The sequence below is a fragment of the Vulpes lagopus genome, chromosome 6 (genome assembly GCF_018345385.1).
Source record: "Vulpes lagopus strain Blue_001 chromosome 6, ASM1834538v1, whole genome shotgun sequence".
Lineage (NCBI taxonomy): Eukaryota > Metazoa > Chordata > Mammalia > Carnivora > Canidae > Vulpes > Vulpes lagopus.
In genome coordinates, this window is record NC_054829.1 from 20,458,455 (window position 1) to 20,483,675 (window position 25,221).

Below are 25,221 nucleotides of genomic sequence, written 5' to 3' on the forward strand. Positions count from 1 at the left end.
CCGTGGGCTTCTTCAATTTCAGTTTTAAACCAGGTTCAAAATATTCTGGCAAAAATTAAAGGCAACATTGAAAACGTTTGCATAAATTTTAAATTGTGCAAAAAGTGATAAAACTAAAATGAGCTGAAAGAATGAGTAATAAGCATCTCCTCATATCATTGTCTTTTTATCATAATCAGTGATGATATGGGCTTTTAAAAATTGATTCTGAAGTGCATTCCTTTTCCAGAGTATCTGCATTATACTTATTCTTCTAAATGTAGTTTGCTAGAAGTTTAATGTTTACTTTTAAAAGTGTGAAGTCTTATTTGCATGCTAATAAATAACATTTAATGTCTATTAACAGTACTTCCATATTTGCTCATAAAATGGAATAGAAAAATATTACCTACAAGAGGTTCCATGCCTTTACTACATTCTGGGAGTAATTGAAATCCCTAGTTCTCATTTCTCTGTTAGAAAAGAACTAATAAATTTGTCACCAGTAAAACAAGGGTAGCGGGGGGAGAGGCCATTTATGAGCTTAGTAATGAATCTAACTTGTGCAGCCCAGACCTGAAAGAATTGGGAGACCAGTACAATAGAGGTGCCAGTTAGCTGTATAGCATTACAGCTAATTAAGTTTAGATCTTTGCTTTTCTTTATCTTTTTTTCTGATAGTTCCTCAGTGGTATTGGCTGTGTGTACTTCAGCTGGCCTAATGTCAGACTACGAAGTCAGAAGCAGTTGCAACTTACTTAAAAAAGGTGTATGGGGGCACCTGGGTTGCTCAGTGGTTGAGTGTCTGCCTTTGGCTCAGGTCATGATCCCAGGGTTTCCAGACTGAGTCCTGCATCAGTCACCCTGGAGGGAGCCTGCTTCTCCTTCTGCCTGTGTCTCTGCCTCTCTCTGTGTGTCTCTCATGAATAAATAAATAAAATCTTTAAAAAGAAAAAGGTGTATGGCAAAAGTATAATCCCTCTGATTATATGAGAAATTACTATAAGAATGTATAGAAATAATGGTTTTTATATGAACATTAAATTGTATTGTCATGTAGTATGTTTTGTTATACCATCACCTGATACCTGTTAAACATAAGGTTCTGGCATGTGTAATTTCAAGAAAGAGGCTCTAAAATAGTTTTCCAGTGTACACCCTAACCTTCACCACACACAAAATACAGCCCTAGTGGTAATAAAAAAAAAAGGCATCATCTATATAGACAAATATATACATAGTTTTTTAAATGTGGATTTTAATTTGTTTTTGAGATTTAGTATGGACTCCTTTGAGTCACGTGGACCTGGATTACAGTCTAAACTCAATCCCAGTGTGGAATTCAATACATTTAATATCTTTGAGTCTATTTCTCTGACTTTAAAATGAATGAAATTAATAATATTCACCTATTCAGAGTTTGGGGAAGCATTAAATGAAAACATATTTTCAGCAAATAATAAACTTTTAATGAATAGTATTGGGTTTTATGATACTGGTACTTTAAAAGGACTGTTTGTAAACAGTCACAACACATACACTAGTGTCCCTTTTATTCCTGAAATTAAGCAAACCCTTTTCCTGTCCCAGGACCTTTGCATTTGCTACTTCCTCTCTCTCTAATGCTTTTCCCTTAGCTCTTTCAGTGATGGTTCATTTTCATCCTTTGAGTTTCAGCTGAAATGTCACCTCTTCATGGATATCTGACTAACCTGTCTAAAGTAAATCTCTGCCCTGACCCCCCCATCATGGTTTTGGAATATCTTTTTATGTCTTTGTCTTCTATGGAAAGTAAACTACATGAAGGCAGAGAGACCTTATCTTTCTTGTTGATAACTATGTACCAATGTTCAACAAACTGTCTGCCTCAATAAATGTGAATGAATGTGGATGGATTAAATAAGTGGGAGGGAGGGATAGAGAGAGAGAGGGAGGAAGGAAGGAAAAAAATGATAGATAAAAGGAATAAAGGACAAAGAGAAGATACCTTTATGGCCTGAGGAATGATTTATATTCTGGATATATGCATTTATACATATACAACTTTACAATGTTATTTTTAAGTTTAAAAATTGGGTAAAAGTTTTCTGGTTCCTGTTGTCTTTTCTTGCCCCTTGTCTGTGTGTTTCACCTTATCTTCTCCTTCTGGAAACTGACAGAGGTTATTTTGCTATAGGATGACCTCCCTCTGTGAAGCAGGAAGTAATTCTTATAGGATACTGACACCTTAGAACAAAGGGTTGCCAAACTTCTTGTAAAGGGCCAGATTCTAAATATTTTCAATTTTACAGGCTATCTGCTGTCTCCCAACCACTCACCTCTGCCATTACAGAATGAAAGCAGCTACAGACAATATGTAAAGAAATGAGTGGGCTGTGTTCCAATAACAATTATTTAGGGAAACTAAAATTTGAATTCCACGTAATTTTCACATGTTATAAAATATTATTCTTACTTTGATTTTTCTTTAGCCAAATAAAAGTGTAAAAACCATTTTTAGTTCGTGGGCCTATAAAAACAAGTGACAGGTTACAGTGGTCTACTTTGCTGATCCCTGCCTTAGAATGAACTAGTTTAATGGCTTTCTATCCCAAGATTGTTTGCCTTTTGAAAGATGAACTGGAATAGGGAGAGGCAAAGAATAAATTTCTATTGGTAGAATTTTTAATAATTTTGCAAATGGAAGGAAAGCATAATTTTGAGTAAGCAGACCTTCCTGAACTCCTAAAATTATATTACATCAGCACTGCATTATCCACAGGTAAGGTTGTGAGGGCTAAAATTAGATTTCATGACCAGTTAAAACTGCCTAGGTATGTCCGTTAGTGAGCTCCCACCTTATTTATTATATGTATAGACTTTGTTTGAAATTTAGGATTAGTTACTTCTAGGAATGTGTGAAAGAAAGCATGACAGTTTGAGGATACTTGAGCTCTAAAATCCTAATGAATTGTAGCTCTATAATCCTTTAAGAATATAGAAGAATAAAATCCTTTATATTTCAAGTAATGATTTCCCTAAAATTTGTGTGTTTAAGTTGGGTAAGGGATTATTTGGGGAAAACATTTTAAGAATACAGTGTGATATCACTTTCTAAATACAGAAATTAAAAATTAAGTAGAAATTATTATAGTCTAATTGGTGTTATTTTTATAGCTATGACTATAGTGCTTTTGAATATTTTAAGACAATAGAGCTTTCCAACTTTTTCTTTACTCACATCTCTTTTAAACAGCCAAAGCAACTGTTTAAAATTCCACCATGGGAAGATGCTAGTCAGACTGCAATGAAAAATCAGAATGAAGCTCAATTTGAAGAAAAAGCAGTTAAGTATTTCATAGGTAGGAATATTTAGGGTATTTAGAACTGAAAGTCAAAATATGTCTACTTTATTCTAGGACATGCAGGGTAAGTCAGCCTTCAGGTATGCATCTCCTAAGTGTAACTAGAAACTAGGTTTTTGGGGGTTTTCCTCAGTTTTCTTGGATACTAAGAATAGTGCACCATTGATGGCCAGAGTACAGATAACTTGAGGTTAGCTTTAAGTCCTTTAACTATCTTTCCCTTCCCACCTGTGCTTGTATGTCAGGAAATGGGGATTAATAATAATTTAATCTCAGTCAAACTGAGTAGGAGGCAAGAAAAACCTAACTCATGTCAGCCAACTACATTATTTTAAAATCATCTGCTTATGTCTGATTATCCTTTTCAATAGTCTGCTTATGTCTGATTATCCTTATCAATCGTCTTTAATATAGAACAGTGAGAGGTAACTATATAGGAGCTCACAGAGGAATATGGGAATAAGGGTAAGAGAGCCTCTAAGACTTGTTCCTTGTGCTTTAATTCCTGAAAACACCCGAGTAAATGACTACATGTAATTTGAGATGTTAATTATTGGAACTGCTCAAAGGTTAGCAGTTGAATTCCCAAAGTGGACTGTTTGCTTGTACCATTTAACGACTCAGCTTGTGACATGCATGATGGTCACCAACCAAGTGCTGTGATTCAAATATTCAGGAAGAAGGAGATTGGGATAGTGGGTTCCATGGTTATGTGGGTTTCTCTGTGAATAATCTTCTCCTAGAGGTCTGGAAAATGTGTGCCCTTGAGGGATTCAAAGAAGATGTTATTCTTAGGGAGTCTCATTAGGCCAACTATGTTTGGTGACAGTTAGATACATACCCTGAGGGGGAAAAAAAAAAGCATACCCTGTTGTTTTCCACAAGTTGTTCATGACACAAACCTACTCATAAATTATGCCATAATCACTGCTGCACTAAGATTTGCATATGAGTTCAGAGCATATTCAGCTGATATATGACTAACCTCACCACTGGAGACATGTACTTTATTTTTGAAAATGTAAATCTTTGGGGGAAAAATACGGTGTTTTGGTTTCTGGGTTGTTGCCTTTCTCCCCCTACTATTCAACTCTGTGCCTACATCTCTTTTGGGGGACAGTCAATCTTTGAAATGACACTGGTTGTTATTTGCATTGCCCCTAACCACCATCATAGCCTTTGTGTTATTTGCAAATAATTTTTGGTTGTTCGCTGGTTTAGATGTCATTCACGGAACTCTTGTTACCTGTTACCAACAGGTTCACTGGAACCTGTGGAATTGCACAGTTCTGGGAGGAGGAAGATTCTGTATATTTTGCCCTTTGTTTTGTTTGTAGTCTTACCCTCTAGGCACCTGTGCACCACATAACATTGCATGAAAGAAGAGTCTTAATGTGATTCTTCATTTTAAAGGAAAAAAAAAAAAAAAAAGGAAAGAAACCTCATGGCTTTTCTCCGTGATCTGAAACATAAAGGATAAATCTGAGATTTTTTTTGGTTTTAGTTTTATACAGTTGACTGGAAGCGTTTACAGGGATTTAAAGCAAAACCCTACTTTGCCTCTCAGGATCCATTTTCCAGTGGGAAATCTGTTGAAACAAACAACAGAGCCCCATTTCTCTGTCTTTCTCTTCATTTTCCCTGCACCACTAAATGCCCCAACAGACACATGCACACATCCCACTTCGGTGCAAGTGCAATCTCAGATTCTCTGAACAGGGTCAAACCATAACACAAACAGTGTCAAAGTAGAAGGGTTGATGATTGCCTCCTAGCAAGACTGCAAAGCAAAAATGCAACCTGAGAGTGTTGCTGAGGAACTCTACAGAGGCGTGGCTGTCTTAAGTCTCTATCATGACAGTGGTAGTGGATGAAAGAACAGATCAGAAGTATGGAGCACATATTTTGACTCTATTCATAAATCCTGCTTCTGATTCTATTAGGGATTTGCCATACCCTAAGTAAAAAGCAGGTGCAACAAGGAATGTTACTGGGTACTCCCTCTAGGCTAAGAAATGATACCTCCCATTAAACTGGCTTTTCTTGATAAGTCAAAATGATGGGGAGTGTGGAGATAGGGGAGGTTGGTCATTGACAGCTTTCTAGACAAAATCTTGATGTGTTGCTGTAGTTTTCAGTATTTCTGTGTTGTTGTTTCAAATCCTGTAGTGAATTATTTAAAAAGGACACTTAAGCAGCTAGTGAAATAAATTAATAAGGATAGATTACAGGTATCAACTGATGGGTAAAACGAACTCTGGATGGTTGGGAAAACACTGCATGCTGCTCTCATGCCACTTGTTCTCAATTTTGTCTTAAGTGTAATTTTACCTTTTAATAGATAACACAATTTTACATATAGATTATTGATTAATTTGGTGTATTCAAAGTCAACTTATGCTATATTTTAAAACTTTTCTTGGTGTTGCAATGTTAAGGTTGTTTGCAGTTGTTTTAATTTATTTTAAATCACTATGTGAAACACTCATTTTTTGTGATGACTAATAAAAGGCCTTTTCCTTTCTTTCACTTTAATATCTTGAATTTTAGAAAAGAATATATTTGGAATTATTTCCAGCTCTTTTAATTATTAAAAAATGGTTGACAATATTGCCATGTGGAAATTCATAGAGAAAAAACTGCACATACTTGTATTTCATTTTATATCATTTATATAGGAAGTAGCAAAAAGTGTGAGCATTGATTAAACAGAGTTAACATTTGACAGGCAAAATGCCACACAGTGGTATCTCTGGGTGAAGCCAAGTGGATTTTTCTTTCACCAGAAAGGTTTTTTATTTTTGGAACGGTAATGGAGGGAGTCCCAATAATTTGAAAATTATTTGTCTATCATTGATCTTCAGTCCCAGAGAAATTTCCAGAATTATTCTGTGCTCTTAAAGATCCTTAGACTTGGAAGAGTGATTCTTGTATATCCTCATACCAGTATTGTATGTTTTCATAGGTCAGTGGAAAATGCTGTATTATTGTGATGAAGTCATCAGGCCTGTTCAGCTATACTTACCAGAGGCAAAACTCTGATTATTTAGACCTATAAGGCCTCTGATTCCTCTCTTAGATGGGATGGATGAATCAATGTGTCTCATTGATTGGCTTGGCTGAATCAAACCATTAATGATCAGGGATTCAGATACCAGCAATCCATATAGCACTCGTTTCCTAACTTAGCCTGCAAATATTTGCCCATCTCCAGTGATGCTAATATATTTGTCTCGGTTCGGTTATAAATTCCAATGTACAACCTTGTGACCAAGTAGAAGAGGGGTACATATACAGCTCAAGGCAGGTTACTAACCTCATCATAAAAAGTTAAAATACATCTTTTATAGTACATATGTTGTAGACCTCTTCCAAAATATTCCTCTCCCTTCCTGATCTGCCAAGCACAGAATGAATTACAGTGTGTTGTTTAGCAGCATTATTGATACTCAAAAATTGTGTGTAATATTCACATTGTAAAGAATAGCTAACACTCTACATTGGAACTCAGTGGCTGTACAGTGAGTATGTATATAATTTTTAGAGTAAACATTAATTGTTTCCATTTTAGCTGTTTCTTAGACCATTCCCCTCCTTAGATGAAATGAAAGAACAGTCATAAAAAGTCAATAGCAACAAAATAGGTTTTTCCCCCCTAAGAACTTTTTTCTCCAAAACGTTGAAGCTACATTTCCTTTGATTTTTGTTTAGCCTTCCACTACCAATTATTTCTTTCTTATAGGTGTTGTTTATCCAGAAATACTTCATATAGGAGAAATCAATAGATTCAGCTTAACAAAATAATTTGTTTATATAATATTCTAACATCTTATTTCAAGTGTTTTTGTTTGTGGTAAAAGGACTCGAAGGCCTCTGAGAGTCTGCAGTTGTCCTCAAAGTGTTTGCAGAATTATGTGTATATTGTGGATAATGTACATTTTCCTGGGGAGAAGATCAAGTCTCATCAGACTCTCAAAGTCCTTGACTAAAAAAATAAGAATGACTGGTATTAAAACCACCTGAAATATCATGACTTTAGTGAGAGCATCTTCACTATTTTTGGAGGCTCTCTGCCCTCTTGGCTCCTCCTACCTTCCCACCCCCCTTTTAATGTCCCAGTTTTGTTCAGGATCCAAGTATGGAAGTATTTTGCACACCTTCTTTTTCATCTGAAAGTTTATGCTTCAGTTCCCACTCCAACCACATAAGCGTTGACTTCAATTTGGCTTCTCACTCCACTTCTTTTCCTTTGCTACAGGTCACCACACAATAAGGGGAACCCAAACTGACCACAGAGCATGAGTTCCTATCACTGCAAATCAGGGCTCTTACTGTATGCTTAGCGATCTGGGGAGATTAGAGGAGTTGAGATAAACTTGAAAGTAATTAGGAGGGTTCTGGCAGAAGACAGTTTGGGCTAAAAAAACAAAACAAAACAAAAACAAGAGCAGAAATAAAATTAAAAAGGAAAATAAAGAAAATTTGTAGATAATAATATTTGAAAATAGCCTCAGAGAATGTCTGATGCAGTCTTCTTATTTTCCATGGGAGTGTGTGTTCACAGTAGGAGGTGTGGGTGAGTGTTGAACTTTTGGATTGAGTTTGAAGATAAAATCTGTTGAAATGAAAATTGGAGATTAAACAACAACAACAAAACACTGCACTTCTGGTTAGAGTGGAAGAGGTAAAGAAGAATATAATTTACTGTGATGTACTTATATGTTCATTCTAAGGCATATACTGGCATTTGTTTCATGGGCTGTATGAGTGCCACGGTATTGGCTTAAGTTACCTTTATTTTAATAAGAAGAACAAGAAAGGAAGTGTGGAGATATTTTGTTTGAGAATAAATATTTGCAGTAGCCTAATTCTTTTATATACAGAATTATAATAACCTTATCTGCCAAAAAGGAAGTCAGCCATTTAAATTTTCAAAGTATTTCTTAACTTTTAAAAGCAAGTTAGCAAGTTAAGTTCATAAAGACTAGGAGTAGTTTCTTTGTATCGATAGCCTACACTGTACAAGTTAGACGAAGCTCCCTAATTTGCAGCGATGGCTGGTATTCTATTAGCTGCTGTTGATTGGCAAATTGAATTATTGAAATTCAGGTTAATGAACTGAATTGCCTACTGCCCTAATGTCCTCATTTTGATAACATATTACATTTTTCATAGAAAGCTATCTCAGTACCAATTTGGAATGAAGTAGGTTATAGATGAAACGATATAAGTAAATTGTATTGGAGTAAATCATTTCTTCATCTTTATATTTTAACAAAATGGAGTTTTCTCTGATCATTTGTGTTCATAGTCTTAAAGACTAGGCACATGTCTTAGTCAGCATGGATTGCTACAACAAATTACCATGGACTGGGTAGTTTAAACAACGAACATTTCTCACAGTTGCGGAGGCTGAGGAAGGAGTCCAAGATCAAGATGCTGGCAGATTCAGTCCTTGGCGAGGGCCTTCTTCCTGGCTGTGGATGGCCATCTTCTTTCATCATATCCATACGTGGCAGAGAGCAGAAGAGAAACAGACATTCTGTGTCACTTCTTATAAGGGCACTTATCCCATCATGAGGACTCCTCATGAACTAATTATCTCCCAAAGGTCCGATCTCTAAAATGCCCTCACATTGGGGATTAGGATTTCATTACATAAATTCTGTGAGCATACGAAGATGCAGTCTGTAATGGTGTGTATTTCTTTTAAAATATTGTAACAAATATTCAAGTAAAATGAAGACCTTGATACGTAAATTATATCAGTTTATCTTTGCCAAACACTGAGATCTGAATTAAGCCAGACAAAATTTAATTCTGCTGTTTTGACATCATATGAAATCTCTGATTTCAAACTAGTTTATGTGTGCTTTTAAAACTAGTATGTTTGCTTTGAGAATGTGCTAATCCTGAATAATATGAGCCCATAAATATATAGTATGGGGGAAACTTAAAGCCCAAATAGTGGCTGTAAATATTTTAAGCCTTCCAAGATGGTTCACATAAATGTGATACTGCCCAAAGGCTATTTCTGTCTCTGTAAGGTATCTAATGAGGTTCTTCTGTTCAATCTGCAAAGGATGATAAAGCATTGCTGAATGGTTTTGTCCCAGATGGACTGTGAATTAGATGCCTGGTAACAATAGATCAAAGCCCCCTTGAGGCATTATTATATGCATTTATTATGAAGCATTCAAAAGTGACAGTACACAAGTCACCAACAAAACAGCAGTTATTTCATGAAAATTATGGGGGCACGGGTGAAGTTCTCTCAAGTATGCCAACAAAATGCAATTAAACAGATTATATTGCTAGGAACAGTCTGCTTTGGGCTGATTTTGCATAATATATTCATTTAACTTGTACCCACATAGCAAAATGTTTAAAGGGTAGAAATGTTCAACTCAGTTTCCCAGTTTGAGGGTAGGAGGTTGGATTGTGAAAGTCCTCAAAGGCAAGGCCTCTCTGTGTTAGGTAAGACTGGGAGTATGCAGTTAAACAGATTATATTGCTAAGAACAGTCTGCTTTGGGCTGATTTTGCATAATATATTCATTTAACGTGTACCCAGATAGCAAAATGTTTAAAAGGTAGAAATGTTCAACTCAGTTTCCCAGTCTGAGGGTATGAGGTCAGATTGTGGAAGTCCTCAAAGGCAAGGCCTCTCTATGTTAGATAAGACTGGGAGTATGGCAGTGAGGGCCAAGTTCTTGCTGCTCCTAAGTGTCCTGAGTCCACTTCAGTCCCTGTAAGACTCCAAGAGAGCCGAGCTGAGTATAGCTCTCTCTAGCAGTTTCCCCGTTTGCCTCTTAGGACAAATGATTATTTTGATTAAACAAAAAGCAAATCCAGATTTCACACATCTCCTCCCATTGCTTAAAATGAAGGAAGAGAAGGAAAAGTGGCTTTGATCTTCTCAAAAAAGATGGCTTTCTATTTTCTTAAATCTTTAGACTCACCTCTGTCAAATTCAGCCTCTTTTAATTGGTAAAGACTTCCTGTATGTAGCTGTCAGCTCTGAAAGGAGTTGAGAATCCAGCGATCCGTTTTGAGAATGCAACCATTACTTAATCGTTCAGCTTTTTAGCAATATTGTCAGTTACCCTTTTTAAAACCCAGATTTCTGTGAAACCTTCAAAGATACTATAGATGAAGAAGGTCCATCTGACTTCAAGATTGGCTTCATGTAACATCTTTCTTGTTTATTTTTCCTGCCTTGTTTCACTTAAAAAATTACTTCTTAATTTTAATTGATTGAGTTATTCTTATGTCTGAACTTTACTTTCCAAATCACGCTTTGTGGTGTGTATCTGAGAGCTGGTATGTGTGCTAAAGTCTTTTTTTATGTCACTACTATCATCTAGTTGTTCATATATTCAAATGTATGTAATACTTATAAGTCCTTAAGTAGATAATTTTGCCAATGCAAAAGTGATTCACTGTACTTGAGTTTATGATATTTACCATTAAACCTTGCGGTCCTAATGCTAACTGAGATAAGTACAGTGATCCGTTCATGACTCTAATGTAGATATCATCCTGAGTAGGAGTTTTCATTTTTTAAGATTTTCAAAAACATTATTATTAATAGAGGATAAGTAGACAATCTGAAAGTTGAGTAAACTTGAAGTGATTTTTAATAGCTTTGTTTTAATAATTCTGCATTATGCTTTATTTGCAGGACCGTGTAAATGCATTAGAAACGGTAAGTTGGGGCATTTTTTTTCCTCCTTCTGTCAGAATTACTGCTGTGTCCTGAGGGGATTTCAGATCACTCCTCAAAAGAAGCAGTTCCAGAAAGCATTTCTAAAACTACATTTAGGATTCAAAGGGGAAAATAAACTAAACTATACCTGAAAGGTATGTGGATACAGACTTTTGAAGTGAAAAAAGAGAAAAAACAAAAATGTACATATTTAAGTGTTCACTGCTCTTTCAAGACTGATGATCCTAAAATGTACTAATCTATGGAAAATGTAATCAGTTTAAATGTAATCAATATACTATATATTTGCATCTGTATTTCCCAATCACTAAAAGGACTGGTTGATCAAAAGCTGAGATTGGGATGCTGTTTATACTTTGAAGTGCAGATATTCAACCTCAGTATTTTTGTGTATTGTTTTCACCAATACCCAAATAACCAAAATAATGTTAAAAGCTGGTCAGCCTTTTCTCAATAATCTTATTTGTAGGAGTCTAGCATTAGAGAATAAATTTGTTAAGATGCATGAATGTGAAGACTATGCACTTGTAATATTTATTGTGAAATTATTTATTTTAAGTGATTTTAGGAAAAAATGGGGGCAGCTTATTGTTTGACAATATAGTAATGAATGGTTAGATAAAGTGTGGACTTTCTACCCAACATGCCACTATGATTATAGAAAAGGCTTATAATAGAAAACAAATTGGAAAAAAAATCATGTGTATTTCAGTGATAGGCATATGAATAAAGAGTAGAAGAGACTGGGTACCTGGGTGGCTTAGTTGGTTAAGCATTTGCCTTCCGCTTCGGTCATGATATCAGGGTCCTGGGATTTAGCCCCTCATCAGGCTGCCGGCTCAGTGGGGAATCTGTTTCTCCCTCTCCCTCTATTCCTCACTCATGCTCCCTAGCATGCTCTCTCTCAAATAAAGAAGTAAATAAATGAAAGAATAGAAGAGACTGAGCAAAACTCATGCAAGTGACTTGTTAGACCAAAGTTAGGACTGTGATTTCATTCCTTTCTCTATTTTTTCAAGTTTTATAAAATACTATATTACTTTTATAAATAAACCTTTTTGTAATAAAAACCACGTGAATTGGAAGAATTATAAAATAAATTATGATACCACCTTACGATGAAAGATTATTCGGCCATAAAAAGTCATATTTTTCAAAAGTAAATATTGTCATGCTGTTATATGGGGGGAGAGGGCAGTCGAATCTACAGGTATATAAACAGTATGATACAAATATTGAATATTTTGTGTTAAAAAAGACTTTCAGAAAGCAAGCACACAAAATATTAAGAATGACTTGGGACTAGTGGTGATTTTTCTTTTTATGTTTTTAATGAACAGGAAAAAAATAAGAAACCTTTAAACAATGTGGCCAATAAAGAATAAAATATTTATTTTGTGAATGTAAGAAATGGAAAGATGCTAATGGAGCACATTTTAGTCCTGTGTAAGCAAGTGATTTTGATTGACAGTGTCCAGACTCTAGTGGATAAATAATCTATTCCTTAGATTTAACTGGGCCATTTGGAAATTACACTGACCTTCTCAGTTTCAGTATGATGACATTGTAGGTGAATAAAATGTTTAGTGTTCTTCCACATATATTTTACTTACCCTTAGGAGGTGTCTTGCCAACAGAATTTGGCTTGTGAATTAAATGGTCTTTTTAAAAGTATGAACAAAAACAGAAATTTTGAGACTGAGGACTTGGGTTCAGCATACAAAATGCCACTTATACAACATTTAGCAAGTCATTTCTTTCTTGATTCCTTCATCTGTAAAAATGATAATAATAATTAAACTTACTTTGTCAGGTTATTGTGAGAATTAAGAGGCAAAATATATGTGAAAATAATTAGGGCCAAACAAATGTTAGGTTATCATTATGTGATTGCTTATTATTTCTTATTTAATCATTTTAATTATACCAGTATGCTGTGCAAAACTGAAAATTATACAAACAACAACCAGAAGCCTATAAATTTTAGTAGCATTTGTTAGTCTTGTATTTATATAATCTCTTTACTAAAAGTACTATGGAGTATGATTTTAAGTGCCTTATTCTGAGGGTTCCTTTAGGAATTAAGGTAAAAATAAAAAATCATCATGAGTAAAATAAAATTGATTAAATGGACGAGGTTTTTTAAAGTAGCAGTTTTCTCAAGATGGTTTTAATTTGAAATAATTATCATAAGTAAAACCATAAAAATGAAAATGCTTAGTAATAATGTTAATGTTCAAATATTATGAAGTTCTTTGACTTCATATGGCACTATAAGCAGCATATTTAATACACTTGGTAGACTATTCAACTGGTAAAGTGTTTTATAGTTCATAAAATCAAATATGCTGAAAGTAATCTCAAGATCATTTATTTGTCTCTCACCACTCAGCACTTAAACCATATAAAGGTGTTGGTGGTTTACATTTGGTTGGGTTGGTATTAACATAAAAAGTGTTGAATGCAGGATGTATGTTATGGTGTTAGAAATTTGTAAAAGTTTGAAATTTCATTGTTTCATTAGGAGATTTGAAAGGTTCAGTACTTACAATACATGAAAATAAGATGGTCTTTTCCTCAATATGAACACGGATTTTTTGGCTTGTCACCAGTGATCCAAATGCTTATGTCATGTTCATGTGTCCACTTTTCTCCTCTTCCTCAACTTTTCCCTCTCCTTCACTAGCAGGTAAGCTTCTTGGATTAGAAATTCCATTTTATTTGCAAGAACATCCCAGAGGCTATCAAAAACTCCTTATATACATTGGACACTGTATAAGCATTTGTAGAAGGAGAGAATGAAGGCCAAACTGTGCATATATGACCCTCACATAAGACTTTTTGTGAATAGAGGTAGATACAGAACCAGTTCAGTAGTTGAGGGAAAAAATTCCCCAGAAGCCCATCAATTTATTTTCTTTTCCTAGCCTTTCCTATTAGTATTATACTTTATTTGATGTTTCACAAAAGCTCTTATGATCCTCATTAAAGTTTAATGTGAATTTTTAGGAAGGAACCAGCTTTCAGCCAAAATAAAGCAGGTTGATTCCCCAAATAAAACCTGAAAAAAAAATCTAGACTGATAGCCCCAGTTGATGAGCCATGGATAAGACATAGCAGTGGATATTTATTTGATATTATATAAGGCACTGTGTTGACGCTGAAGGGAAGAAAAGAAAAATCTGTGATCAGTTCTCTCAAGGAACCTCTACTTTCATTGAGGAGAGAAGTTACTTACATGTAAATAAATTAATTATATAAGATAAAAATACAGTGTCTACACCACCTGAATAAAACACGATGCATTTTGTAGGAACAAGGACATGATGGAGGAGATTAGATTCATCTCTGAAATGTGAAGAATTAGTTGTTGCAGGCAGAAAGAGCTAGAGAAAGCATCCCATGTTGGGGCTGCAATCAAACTTTGAAGATAGTAAGGAATAAACAGTTTGTTAAAAGAATATTTTTCAAAAAAAAGTAAAATTATGAAATCATGGTTCTTACACAAATATGAAATGAAATCATGACACATGTGTTTAACTCATTAATGAGAGAATGAGAAATATGTTACAAGTGACTTAAAGGAGCAAAGAGCCACACAGATGTAGGTACTATGGTGCTGAAGTGAATTTAAAATTGATGCAAAACTGGCTTCTTCCAAATGAAGAAAATCAATTGAACCTCCCAGACAACATTTTTTTGCATGTCTGTGAACAAAAATTATTTGCATTCTGTCAGTTACCTACTACTACAAGAGTTAAAGTGGTAGCATGGCCATTTAGCCAATAGGGAGCCACTAATGGTTTCTAATCAGGGCTTGTGGAGCAGTAAATATGGTGTGTAGGAATGCAAATGTTGTAGTTCTGTGCAGGGCAGAGTGCAGTGGAGAAAGTCTGTGGGTAGGAATAGAGGAAAGTGCATGTTGGAGATATTGCAACTTTAGAAATGTGCTCCAAAAATTAGGGATTGGGCACTTGGTGCCAAAAAGGCAGGGTTAAATGGATGCCCTTGTTTAGAGAAGGGAACTAGTGAACTTGCTAAGTAGGAGGTCAAGGGTGAAGAGGAGATAGAGACAGTGCAGTAAGTCATTTGAGGAAACGCAAAAGGAATATAAGACAATTCAGATTGGAGATACAGATGGAGTTTTTCATGTCGACTCTCAAATCTGTCTTTAATTTCATTTTCATTAATACTATGATAATCACACACCTTCATATTAGAGTTAGGTGTGACTTTAGTTAATAGAGAACTCCAAAAGTAATAGTGGATTAAGCAAGATAGAAATTTATTTCTCTCTTGTCTAACAATCCAAATATATGGTTTCTATGACAGACATGGTGTCAGAAACACAGGCTACTTTTGTCTTTTTGCTCCTCTGTCTCTCCTCAAAATACTGCTTCCCATTGTGATCCAAGATGCCTATACCACCTCCAGCCCTTATATTTGCATTGTAAGAGAACAAAAGAAAGAAAGGGAGAGCACATAACTTCCCTTTAGTAGAAACTAGAATTTGCATATTTTATGTCTATCCATTTCCGGGCCAGAATTCAGTGATAAGAATTATGTAACTAGCTCTGAGATTCAAAAAAAGAATCAGATAAGCCATAGACTTTTGGAAATTTCTTTTTTTTTTTTTTAAAGATTTTATTTTAAAAAAAGATTTTATTTTTATTTATTCATGAGAAACACAGAGAGGAGAGAGAGAGAGACTGGCAGAGACACAGGCAGAGGGAGAAGCAGGCTCCATGTAGGGAGCCCGATATGGGACTCGATCCCGAGTCCTCAGGATCATGCCCTGGGCTGAAGGCAGTGCTAAACCACTGAGCCACCCAAGCTGCCCAACTTTTGGAAATTTCAAAGTAAATTTTTAAACAACTCAAGGTCAGAAAGTAAATTATAGTAGAAATTATGAAATACATAGAACTGAATAATAGCAACACTGTGTTATAAAATACGAATGCTACAGCAAAAGTAGTATTTATGGGGAAACTTAATGATTTATATGCTTCTATAAGAAAAGAAAGATAAAAAATGAGCTTATCACCCAACATAAGAAATTAAAAGCATGACACAAACACCTTTAAAAAAAAAAAGAGCAAAAGACAGGAAAAGATAGAGAAAGGATTATAATGAATAGAAAACAAACATGCAACATGCAGGGCCAATAAAGCAAAGCTGGTTGTTTAAAAAGAACAAAAATGACCAATATCCAGCATGACTGATGAAGAAAAAAAAGATACAAATGAAAAATACGGGGCGCGCCTGGGTGGCCCAGTGGTTGAACATCTGCCTTTGACTCAGGTCGTGATCCCGGTGATCCCAGAGTCCTGGGATTGAGTACCCACATCAGGCTCTGTGTGGGGAACCTGCTTCTCCCTCTGCCTACATCTCTGCTTCTGTGTGTGTCTCATGAATCAATAAATAAAATCTTTAAAAAGAAAATGAATACTACAAGAATGAAAAAGTGGATGTAACTATAGCTATTGAGAATTTTTTTTTTTAATTTTTATTTTTATGATAGTCACAGAGAGAGAGAGAATGAGAGAGAGGCAGAGACACAGGCAGAGGGAGAAGCAGGCTCCATGCACCGGGAGCCCGATGTGGGACTCGATCCCGGGTCTCCAGGATCGCGCCCTGGGCCAAAGGCAGGCGCCAAACCGCTGCGCCACCCAGGGATCCCAGCTATTGAGAATTTAACCACATACAAGGGTATTGTGAATAAGTTTGCAATTATACATTTGCAAATTAGGAGAAATAACTAAATTCCTAGAAAAATATAATTTTCCAGAACTAAGAAGAAATAATATAGCATAAGTAATTTTTAAAAATAATAAGTATCATCAACAATTTTTAATCAATTACAATTTTCTCCAGAAGGGCCACCAAGCCTAAATAAATTTTTAGATAAGTTCTACCAAATGTTATGGGAACAGATGATTTTAATTTTATAAAAACTCTTCCAGAAACTAGAAAAAGAGGGAATATGCCAAACTCATTATGAGTTGGCATAACCTTCGAGACAAAACCAGACATAGAAAGTATAAATAAGGGAAATTAAGGGACTTTTCATGCATTAACATGGATGCAAAAATATTATACACAAAATATTAGCAAAATAAATCCGGGATGTATTAAAAGGATAATTCATCATGAATAAACTGAGTTTATTCCAGGAATTCAGAGTTGGTTTAATATTAGAAAATCAATCAATGTAATTTACCATGTGACAGATTAAGGAGAAATAAATTTAATATGGTCATCTCAGTAGATGAATAAGAAGCATTTACTCCCATGATATCATTATCATCCTCAAAAACCTTTTAGCAAACTAAGAATAAAAGAGAATTTACTAATTTAAATCATATGAAAAAAACCCAATGGCCAACCTTACCTTAGCATTTTGAAAGTCCTCCTTTGAGACCGGAACAAGAAAAGGATGCCCCATTCCACAGCTTCTATTAGATACTATGCATGCCAGAGCAGTGAAACTATCATTATTTTCTAAATAGTGTTACTGTCTATATAAAAAGCTCTAAAAAGCTCCAAAAGGATTTAGCTGATGTGACCACATTGAAATTAAGAACTTCTGTAAGTCAAAAGGCAACATAAAAAGAGGGAAAAGAAAAGCATACTTAGACTATATTTGTGGCAAAATATATAGCTGAGTAGCGATTTGTATCCAAATCAATTTATATCCATCCAAATTTTATTGCCAACAAAGCAATTAGAAAAAGAGAAACAACCCAGATTTCAAAAAAAAGCAGAGGTTAAAATATATGAGCAAGAATTTCAGTTGAAAAAGAAATATGTGAACATATTCAGGTTCATTAATAAACAGGGAAATGCTAATTAAAATGACAAAGAATTGTCATTTTCTTCAAATTTCATGTATATATTTTACAGTCTTTTGTGCCTGTGACACGTTTTGCCAAAACAAAGGGAATGGAAATGTGTTAGCAGAACTTTTTTTTTTCCTGATTTTATGATGAAATAATTCATGCTGTCCCTGAGGGTAATGTTCAAAGATAGCTGGTGAGTTAGAGTCTTCAAACTGGAGCAGTACACTCCTAAGAGTATGCAAATATTTTCCAAGGGATCTTGAGATGCCAAAAGCTTTAAGAGAATTCATCTTTAAGTCCTGAGCTTCTATAGGCATTTGGAGCAGAGTCCTAAAATGACTGCTTGAAGAAGCCAACTTTTCCTATTCAATCTCTTTCCACTTTACAAAAAATCATTACTCTAAAAAATCATCTCATATGGGTTGAATTTTTAAGATCAGAGTATCGTAATTTTGATCAAAATTTTATACCTTAGGTAACTTAGAGCCAGATTTAACATCATGTGGCTTCATCTCTACTACAGATACATGGAATTGTAACCAAATACATTGCTCTCTAAAAGTAACTTTCTCTTGTTGATTGATTGCAAAATACAGTTCTATAAACAAAACTCATATATATATATATATATATATATATATATATGTTAATTTTATTGCAGAAGTTTGGAGATTATAATTATAGCATTTAATTTAGGTTTGAGCCTATATCAGACAGATAAGCACTATGCTTTTCAAATGATTTGAAAATCAGTTTTATTTGCCTCTTTATTTTGATGGTGGTTTGAATTTTTTTTTTTTTTTTAAGTAAAATCACTAAAGTTGTGCAGTGGTAGCATGGAAATTATCTGAGGTGTCTTTATGATTGTGCTTTAGCCAGGGTGGACATAGCTTAAATTATAAAAAAACTAAAGATTAAAGTACAAGGAGGTATAAGTTCATGCTGCCTACTTAGAAGAGAACTTTTGTTCTTCATAACTATATAACATTATAATGCCACTGATTAATAAGGGGTTTAAATGAATTCTGTGGGGGTAGGACACCAGAATTATTAGTGTTCATTTTCATCTAAGATCTTTATTTCTCTAACGTTCTTGGTCCTATTGAAACATTTCAGTATACAAAAATACTGCAATGTTAATACCCAAGAGAAAAGCCATCATAATGTGTATGCTGGTCATTATGATCAGTGTGGTACAATTTTTTAAAATAAACTCTCATGCCCTTCATAAAAAAAAAAAAAAATTTTTTTTACTTTCCACTTTACACTTTCATTACTTTCCACTTTACAAAAGAATGGCCTACCTTTCACCTCTCCTGGGTTCCATGATGGGAGATTCCCCAAGGCATTTCAGGGTGCCAAAGGAGGGACACTTAAGGGACACTTCATGTCCTCTTTAATCAAGTCACTAAGGTTAACACTCCTTGCTCCTCTTAGTCATACATATATTTTTGATAAGATAAAGAGTTTTATTAGATATATGAGGTATTAGAAGAGGGTGTTATGAAATCAACATATATTGTTGATTGATGTTGAGGGAGAGTAATGACAATTATATGACCTTACCTCTTTTACCACCCTACTATGATCAGAGAATGTATAGCCCCAGAAAACAAAACTGATTGTTGGGAAGAAATACTTGAAAGTGTCATATTTCATCCAGGTGACAAACTTTGACCTGGCTCCATGTCTTATTTATTTATCTGTCTTAGAATTATAATTCAAATGGCAGTCAACAGAGGGCACATTTACACATTTTACAGAATTGAGAAATGAAGTCAGACTTTTTTTTCTGCCAAAAAGCAAGCCTGATCTGGCGGATTGGTTTGACAATAAGGACTAGCTTTGCCAATCTGCAACCCTTAAGGTTTTGATGAAAATATAATGTTATGTTAATATAAAATGAAAGTATTAAAAATTTAGGCTGTTAGAATGGTATTAACAGTAGCAAGATTTTTACTTTTCTCAATACTTTTTGCATATGTAGAATTCAATGAAATTCCTCTAAGCAAAAGAAGAACACTTGTAATCATTTGACAAGTCATGGTAAATAAAGCCTCTTTCATATACCTTCCAAAACAGAAAGTGGATGACTTTAATAACCACATTACAGTCCTTTGGCGAGTCAAGTGGTTTCTAATTCTTTGCTTTCAACAAAATTGAAAGAGGACCTAATCGAGCTGATCATTAAAATTAATTTTTGATGACAGATCACTATGTAATCTTTGCCATAAAACTAGGAAGGCATTCAAGAAATTGAGTGGCATTGTTATAACCAAACTACTTTCATTCTCATGTACTTTTTTATGTGAACAAGATTTCTCAGTGATTAAATCTATAGAAACAAAAAAAAACCACCAGAAATACAAATGAAATATAACCCTGTCTTATTTTTAAAAGTTAGCACTTACCCTTGGGTACATGAGCTAATTGAGTACAGGAGAAGAGAAAGCAGTGTCCATCCCATTAAGGGATATACTTTTAGAAGCTTTGGGGTCTTTATATAGTTTACATTTAATAATTTTTCTCAAAAATATTAATAGACTTAATATTGTAATGATAATTCAAGCTATAAAAATATGTAACAGAGCATTATGGTCACGGGGCATTTTAGAAATTAATTTTTCTCTCTGTATATATACATTTTTGTTACAGAGAAGATGAAGTATGATAGGATAGCCAATAAAAAGGACTTTCAAGCATAAATATTTTTTATATTAGGTTAAAAGTCTGCTGGGAAAAATAGATGGGAAATAAATTCAAAGGGCAAAAGAACAATATAAAATTTCTGTCCTTTAAGGAGGATCTTATTTAGTTATTTTGTCAGTGGATAAATGGTGGTAACAAATTACTGAGGTACTTAAAGTTTCCTGGGTAAGTTTATATGAGTAATATAAGAGTTTTATTTGAAAATGTCAGTATTTACAATATTCCAGAAATTTCATCCTTTGCAGCTACCTAAATTTATGATAACATTTAGAAAACTTAAAAATGTATGTGTGGGGGTGGAAGGTAAGGGATATACATAGCTTTAAAAAATATTTTAGGGAGTATCTACTCAAAATTTTGAAAATCATTGACTTAGAGCAAATGTATAATAATATAGCTGTAATTTGTCATTATTTAATGCACTTTTCAAAGCCAAGTGACCTAAAACAATCCAATCTCCCTTGTTTTCAGTGTGTACTAAAAGAGATGGTATAACTGATAGGATAAATCTCACCTGTAGCAATATGGAGAAATATATACATAAATTTACCTATATTGAGAAAAAATTGCACAACACTGGAAATCTCGTAGAAATATGGTTTTTATTTTTTTGTTTTTAACTGTTGGGGCCTTTAGCACACCTCCAAAGGATTCATTCAACTAATACTACAAATTTGAACTATGCACACCAGTAGATCTTCAAGACCTTGGTGTCCAAGAGTACAAGAGAATGCCAGTGTGTCTCTGTGGAAATCACCAAGTCACGCTATATATCCTTCCTTTACACGTCTGCCATTACAGTAGACAATTGCTGTTGGAGTTTTTATTTTTAATTCTTTCCTTCCCACTTGAGCCAGCACTAATTGTGCTTCATCCTCCTACATGTGTGATCCACTCTTCAAGCACATACATTGTTGAAGAAGGATCACCATTCTTTGTGAGAACACCAAATTCTCCTTTATGGCACTTAGGAGTATATGGTGCCAATAGAGTTAATGTACTTCCCGAAGTGTCCTGGTTAAGCTCAGGAAATAACTGACTCAAGTATGTAAATCTGGCCAAATAACTGTTAATTATTTGCAGTGCTTCTTCTAAGTATTTGTAAGAATCTTAAAGCTAAGTAAAACTTGCCTTTATCTCTTTGTAAAGCCAGAACTTGCTGTTTCAAAACCAAAGATCAGGCTAGGTTCATTTTTGGTTTTGCCAAGGCTATGAGCCTCTCATTGAAGTTGCCTGAAAGGTTCAGTCAAATTGGCTTTACACCAAATAAAACGCAGTGTGCTCTGTACAGTTTTGACCCAGAATCAGGTGAATCTCAGCAGTTTTGGCTGAGCTACATTGTAAAATTTTGGATTTGTTCGAACTTGACACTTCCTGGGAACCCATTCAAACTGAAACCGGAAAAAGTTTTTGCACAAACCCTGTCCTAGCCCGTTCTGCCAAGTTTCCCACTGCTCTAATGTTAGTCTACCTTCTGTATATTCGCATTGAGGGCAAACGGAAATATCCTCATGAATCTCTCATGAGGGATCTTGGTTGAAACAATCTAGACATTCTCCTTTCACCACCTTGTCCTGAAACACAGAGCCTGTTTTCTACATTCGTCAGTATTGAAATATGTATGTTTTCCAATAATGGGGCATCTTCAAAGGGTTAAATTTCTAAAACATGACTGTATTTAAGGTCAAGCAAAGAAAATGCTATTCAGACAAATAAGCTGTGTGTTCAGAGTTGCAACCTTGTGGCAAAAGGTGATGACCAATTTAAAAATGTAAGACTTCCTTCAGCCTGCAAAAATGGTTTCTTACAGCCCTGTCAGGTTTCTCATAAATACGGTGACATAGGGAAAATGTCATTGAGAAATTATATAATGAATACAGCTTCACCAGCAGATGGATTTGATATTATCGAATTGCTCAGTGTTTGGAGACCAGACTGATGGCTTCATATTTGATGCTGATAGGTAGTCATACCGCCCATCTCACTGCCTTGCTAGACAGGGTGTTTCATAGCCCTGCTCTAACTACTATCAATAACATAGTGCATTCTCTCCATAAGAAACTCTTGCTTTATACTGTGAAGATAATACTAGAGTATATTACAAAACTCAATAGAAGTATCTTTCTGAAAAAAATACAATACATAGAAGGAATACTTCCTGTTTTCTAGAAGAGAACATATGGGGGTGAAATCTCAGAACAATAGTGTATTAAGTCTTTTTTTTAAGATCCTAACTTAACCATAAAACAAAATATTGGTATTATACCCTTAATATATGCTTGGTGGGAATAGTGTGTTACATTTTTGAAGTAGCCTTTAAATAGAAAGCTAGCTGATTTGGGGTATTTTCATTTTGTGTATCTAGTTTTAACCAGTTTTAAGTTTCAGCTGAAAATTATTACATGCCTGGTTTAAATGATGGTGATATGGTAAAAATAGCATCTGATTCAGAGAAAAGCTAGGTTCTGGTCATATATCTACCATGGCCAGACACATGATTCTGAACAAGTTGTTTCATCTCTCTAAATTTCAGTTTCCTAAAAATAAATAAATAAATAAATTTCAGTTTTCTTATTTTTTTAATGATTGGGCTGGGCTAGGTGATATGCGAAAGGTCCCGTCCTTAGTAGGCTCTGGTCTAGTCTAGGAGGAATTAAAAATCTGGTCTTCAAAATTATTTTTATCAAAATTATCAAAATTATCAAAAAAAAACTTACCAATAGTTGCTATCAAATAATGTACCTGATTTACTCACATAATATTATATAACAGATACTTGTTGAATCTCTACCATGTTTATACCTCTCAGTGTGCAGCAAGTTAGGTCCCAACTGTCCTGAACCCACATTTTAGGTAACATTACAACTGGAAGGAGTCTTAAAGATCCTTTTCAGAACCTTTTCCCTACAGACAAGCAGTCAGGAGACCAAAGAAGTTTATGAATTGCCAAGTGTGATAAAACCAGGGCTAGAATTCAAGTGTCCTGATTAGTGACACTGTGTTCTTTCCATTCCACATACTCTTGTGATTGGTAAGAGTAATGAAGACATGAGTAAAGAACACTTTATAAGTGTCTGGTGAATGTGCACAATGAAGAGGAAGGAAATCAACAGCCAGATCCTGTATTTACCTTGAGTAGGGCAAGAAGGGTGGACTTATAAAAAGGACATTGACATTAATGGGCCATATGTAGGATTGTCAAAATATGCCCTCAATATATTGGTAAAGTTTTATAAAGCAACTTTGGAATAATTTTCTTCTTTTTGAATTTTGAAGAAAAGAGTTGCCGTGCCCCTAGGTTGCATTACTAGTTCTGTCTTGAGCTTGCTCAGTGATATTAAATGCCTCAGTTGATCTGTTTTACTTTCTGCATCTGCATACCAACCCAATTCTACTTACACAAGTGTTTATAAAGTTTGTTTAGGGCTTTTAATAAACTTTGATCTCAGATGAAAGGCTGGAGAGAGCATAAATTGTCACTATTAGCACTATTAATATAAATATCCAAAGTGGTCTTACATTAATTATTTAACATTAGTGAATGATTTCAACCTATCATTGCCCCCAATTACATTATATTTGAACATCAAACAGTAAAAGGCCAAACCATCAAAATAGCCCTTCCCTCATTATTCTCTTCAGGCTCTGTTCCTAATTATTTTGCATAGCTGTATTACATAAATGGTTTTCTGGAGCTTATTTAGTGTTTTCACTGTCATCTCACTATTTACCTATCCACAGCAAAGGCCACTGAAACACATCCTTGACTTGTTTCATTGTCATCAGATATTAACCAGACTGTCTAAAACACATTAAGTATAGATTCACTGACAAAACATCTTGAGTCTCTGAAGTACTCCCTTTACATTTTCAGAAAACTTCCTATTTTCATCATTTGTATTTCTCTATCATTTCTAACTCAAAACTTGTTTTGCTCTATGATACCTCAAGGCTCCTCATGGTTTAAACTAAAACATGGGTTTAGTCTTGGAGAAGAGTGTATTTGGTCACAGTTGAGTGAGAGGGAAAGGCAAAAGGCAGGTGACCTCTGAATTTCTGAGAGAATGATTAGAATTTGATGGACTGGGAGTTAGAAGATCTGGTTGTGAGCCCTGGCTCTTTTACGGTGGCAACTCATTTAACTTCTCTGAGCCTAATTTTTCTGTTATCGATAAAATGAGCTCAGTACTTTTCCTGCTTATCTCACAGTTTTGTGGAGAAGAACAAATGAGATAACGGAAGGGAAAGTCCTTTTCTAATTTTTAAAAATATTCCTCCTTTATGTGTATGTTACCTTCAGCAGTCACAGAAGCAGTGTATAGACTAGAAAGTTCAGGCTCATTAATCAGGACATTTGAATTTTGGTATGAATTTCACCACAAAAGTTATGTGTCTAGACACTCTATGTTATATGAAGTTTACCTACAAAATTTAATTCACTTGTTTCAGATGATAGCTCCGAGACATACAGATTTACAGATCTTACTTAATAATCCTAGTAATTTTAGTTCAACCCCCAGATTTGGTTGACCTGTGGTATAGGACTCAGTCTTTTTTAAAGCTCCCCCAGAGAAGTCTAATGTGCAGTTGTGATTGAGAAATCACTGATTTTGGCCATTGTC

General features: G+C 34.7%; 1 protein-coding gene across 8 annotated transcripts in view; it reads left to right on the forward strand.

Moving 5' to 3' along the window:
* Positions 1-25,221, forward strand: part of CEP128 (centrosomal protein 128) — a 390,276-nt gene that overhangs the window by 326,107 nt on the left and 38,948 nt on the right. For 7 of the 8 annotated variants that reach the window (XM_041759758.1, XM_041759757.1, XM_041759756.1 and 4 more), the window contains one exon: positions 11,007-11,030. The exons of the other annotated variant lie outside the window; for it this stretch is intronic. In XM_041759758.1, coding sequence (XP_041615692.1) covers positions 11,007-11,030 — 24 coding nt within the window. The remainder of the gene's footprint in view (positions 1-11,006; positions 11,031-25,221) is intronic. 8 annotated transcript variants of the gene reach the window in all.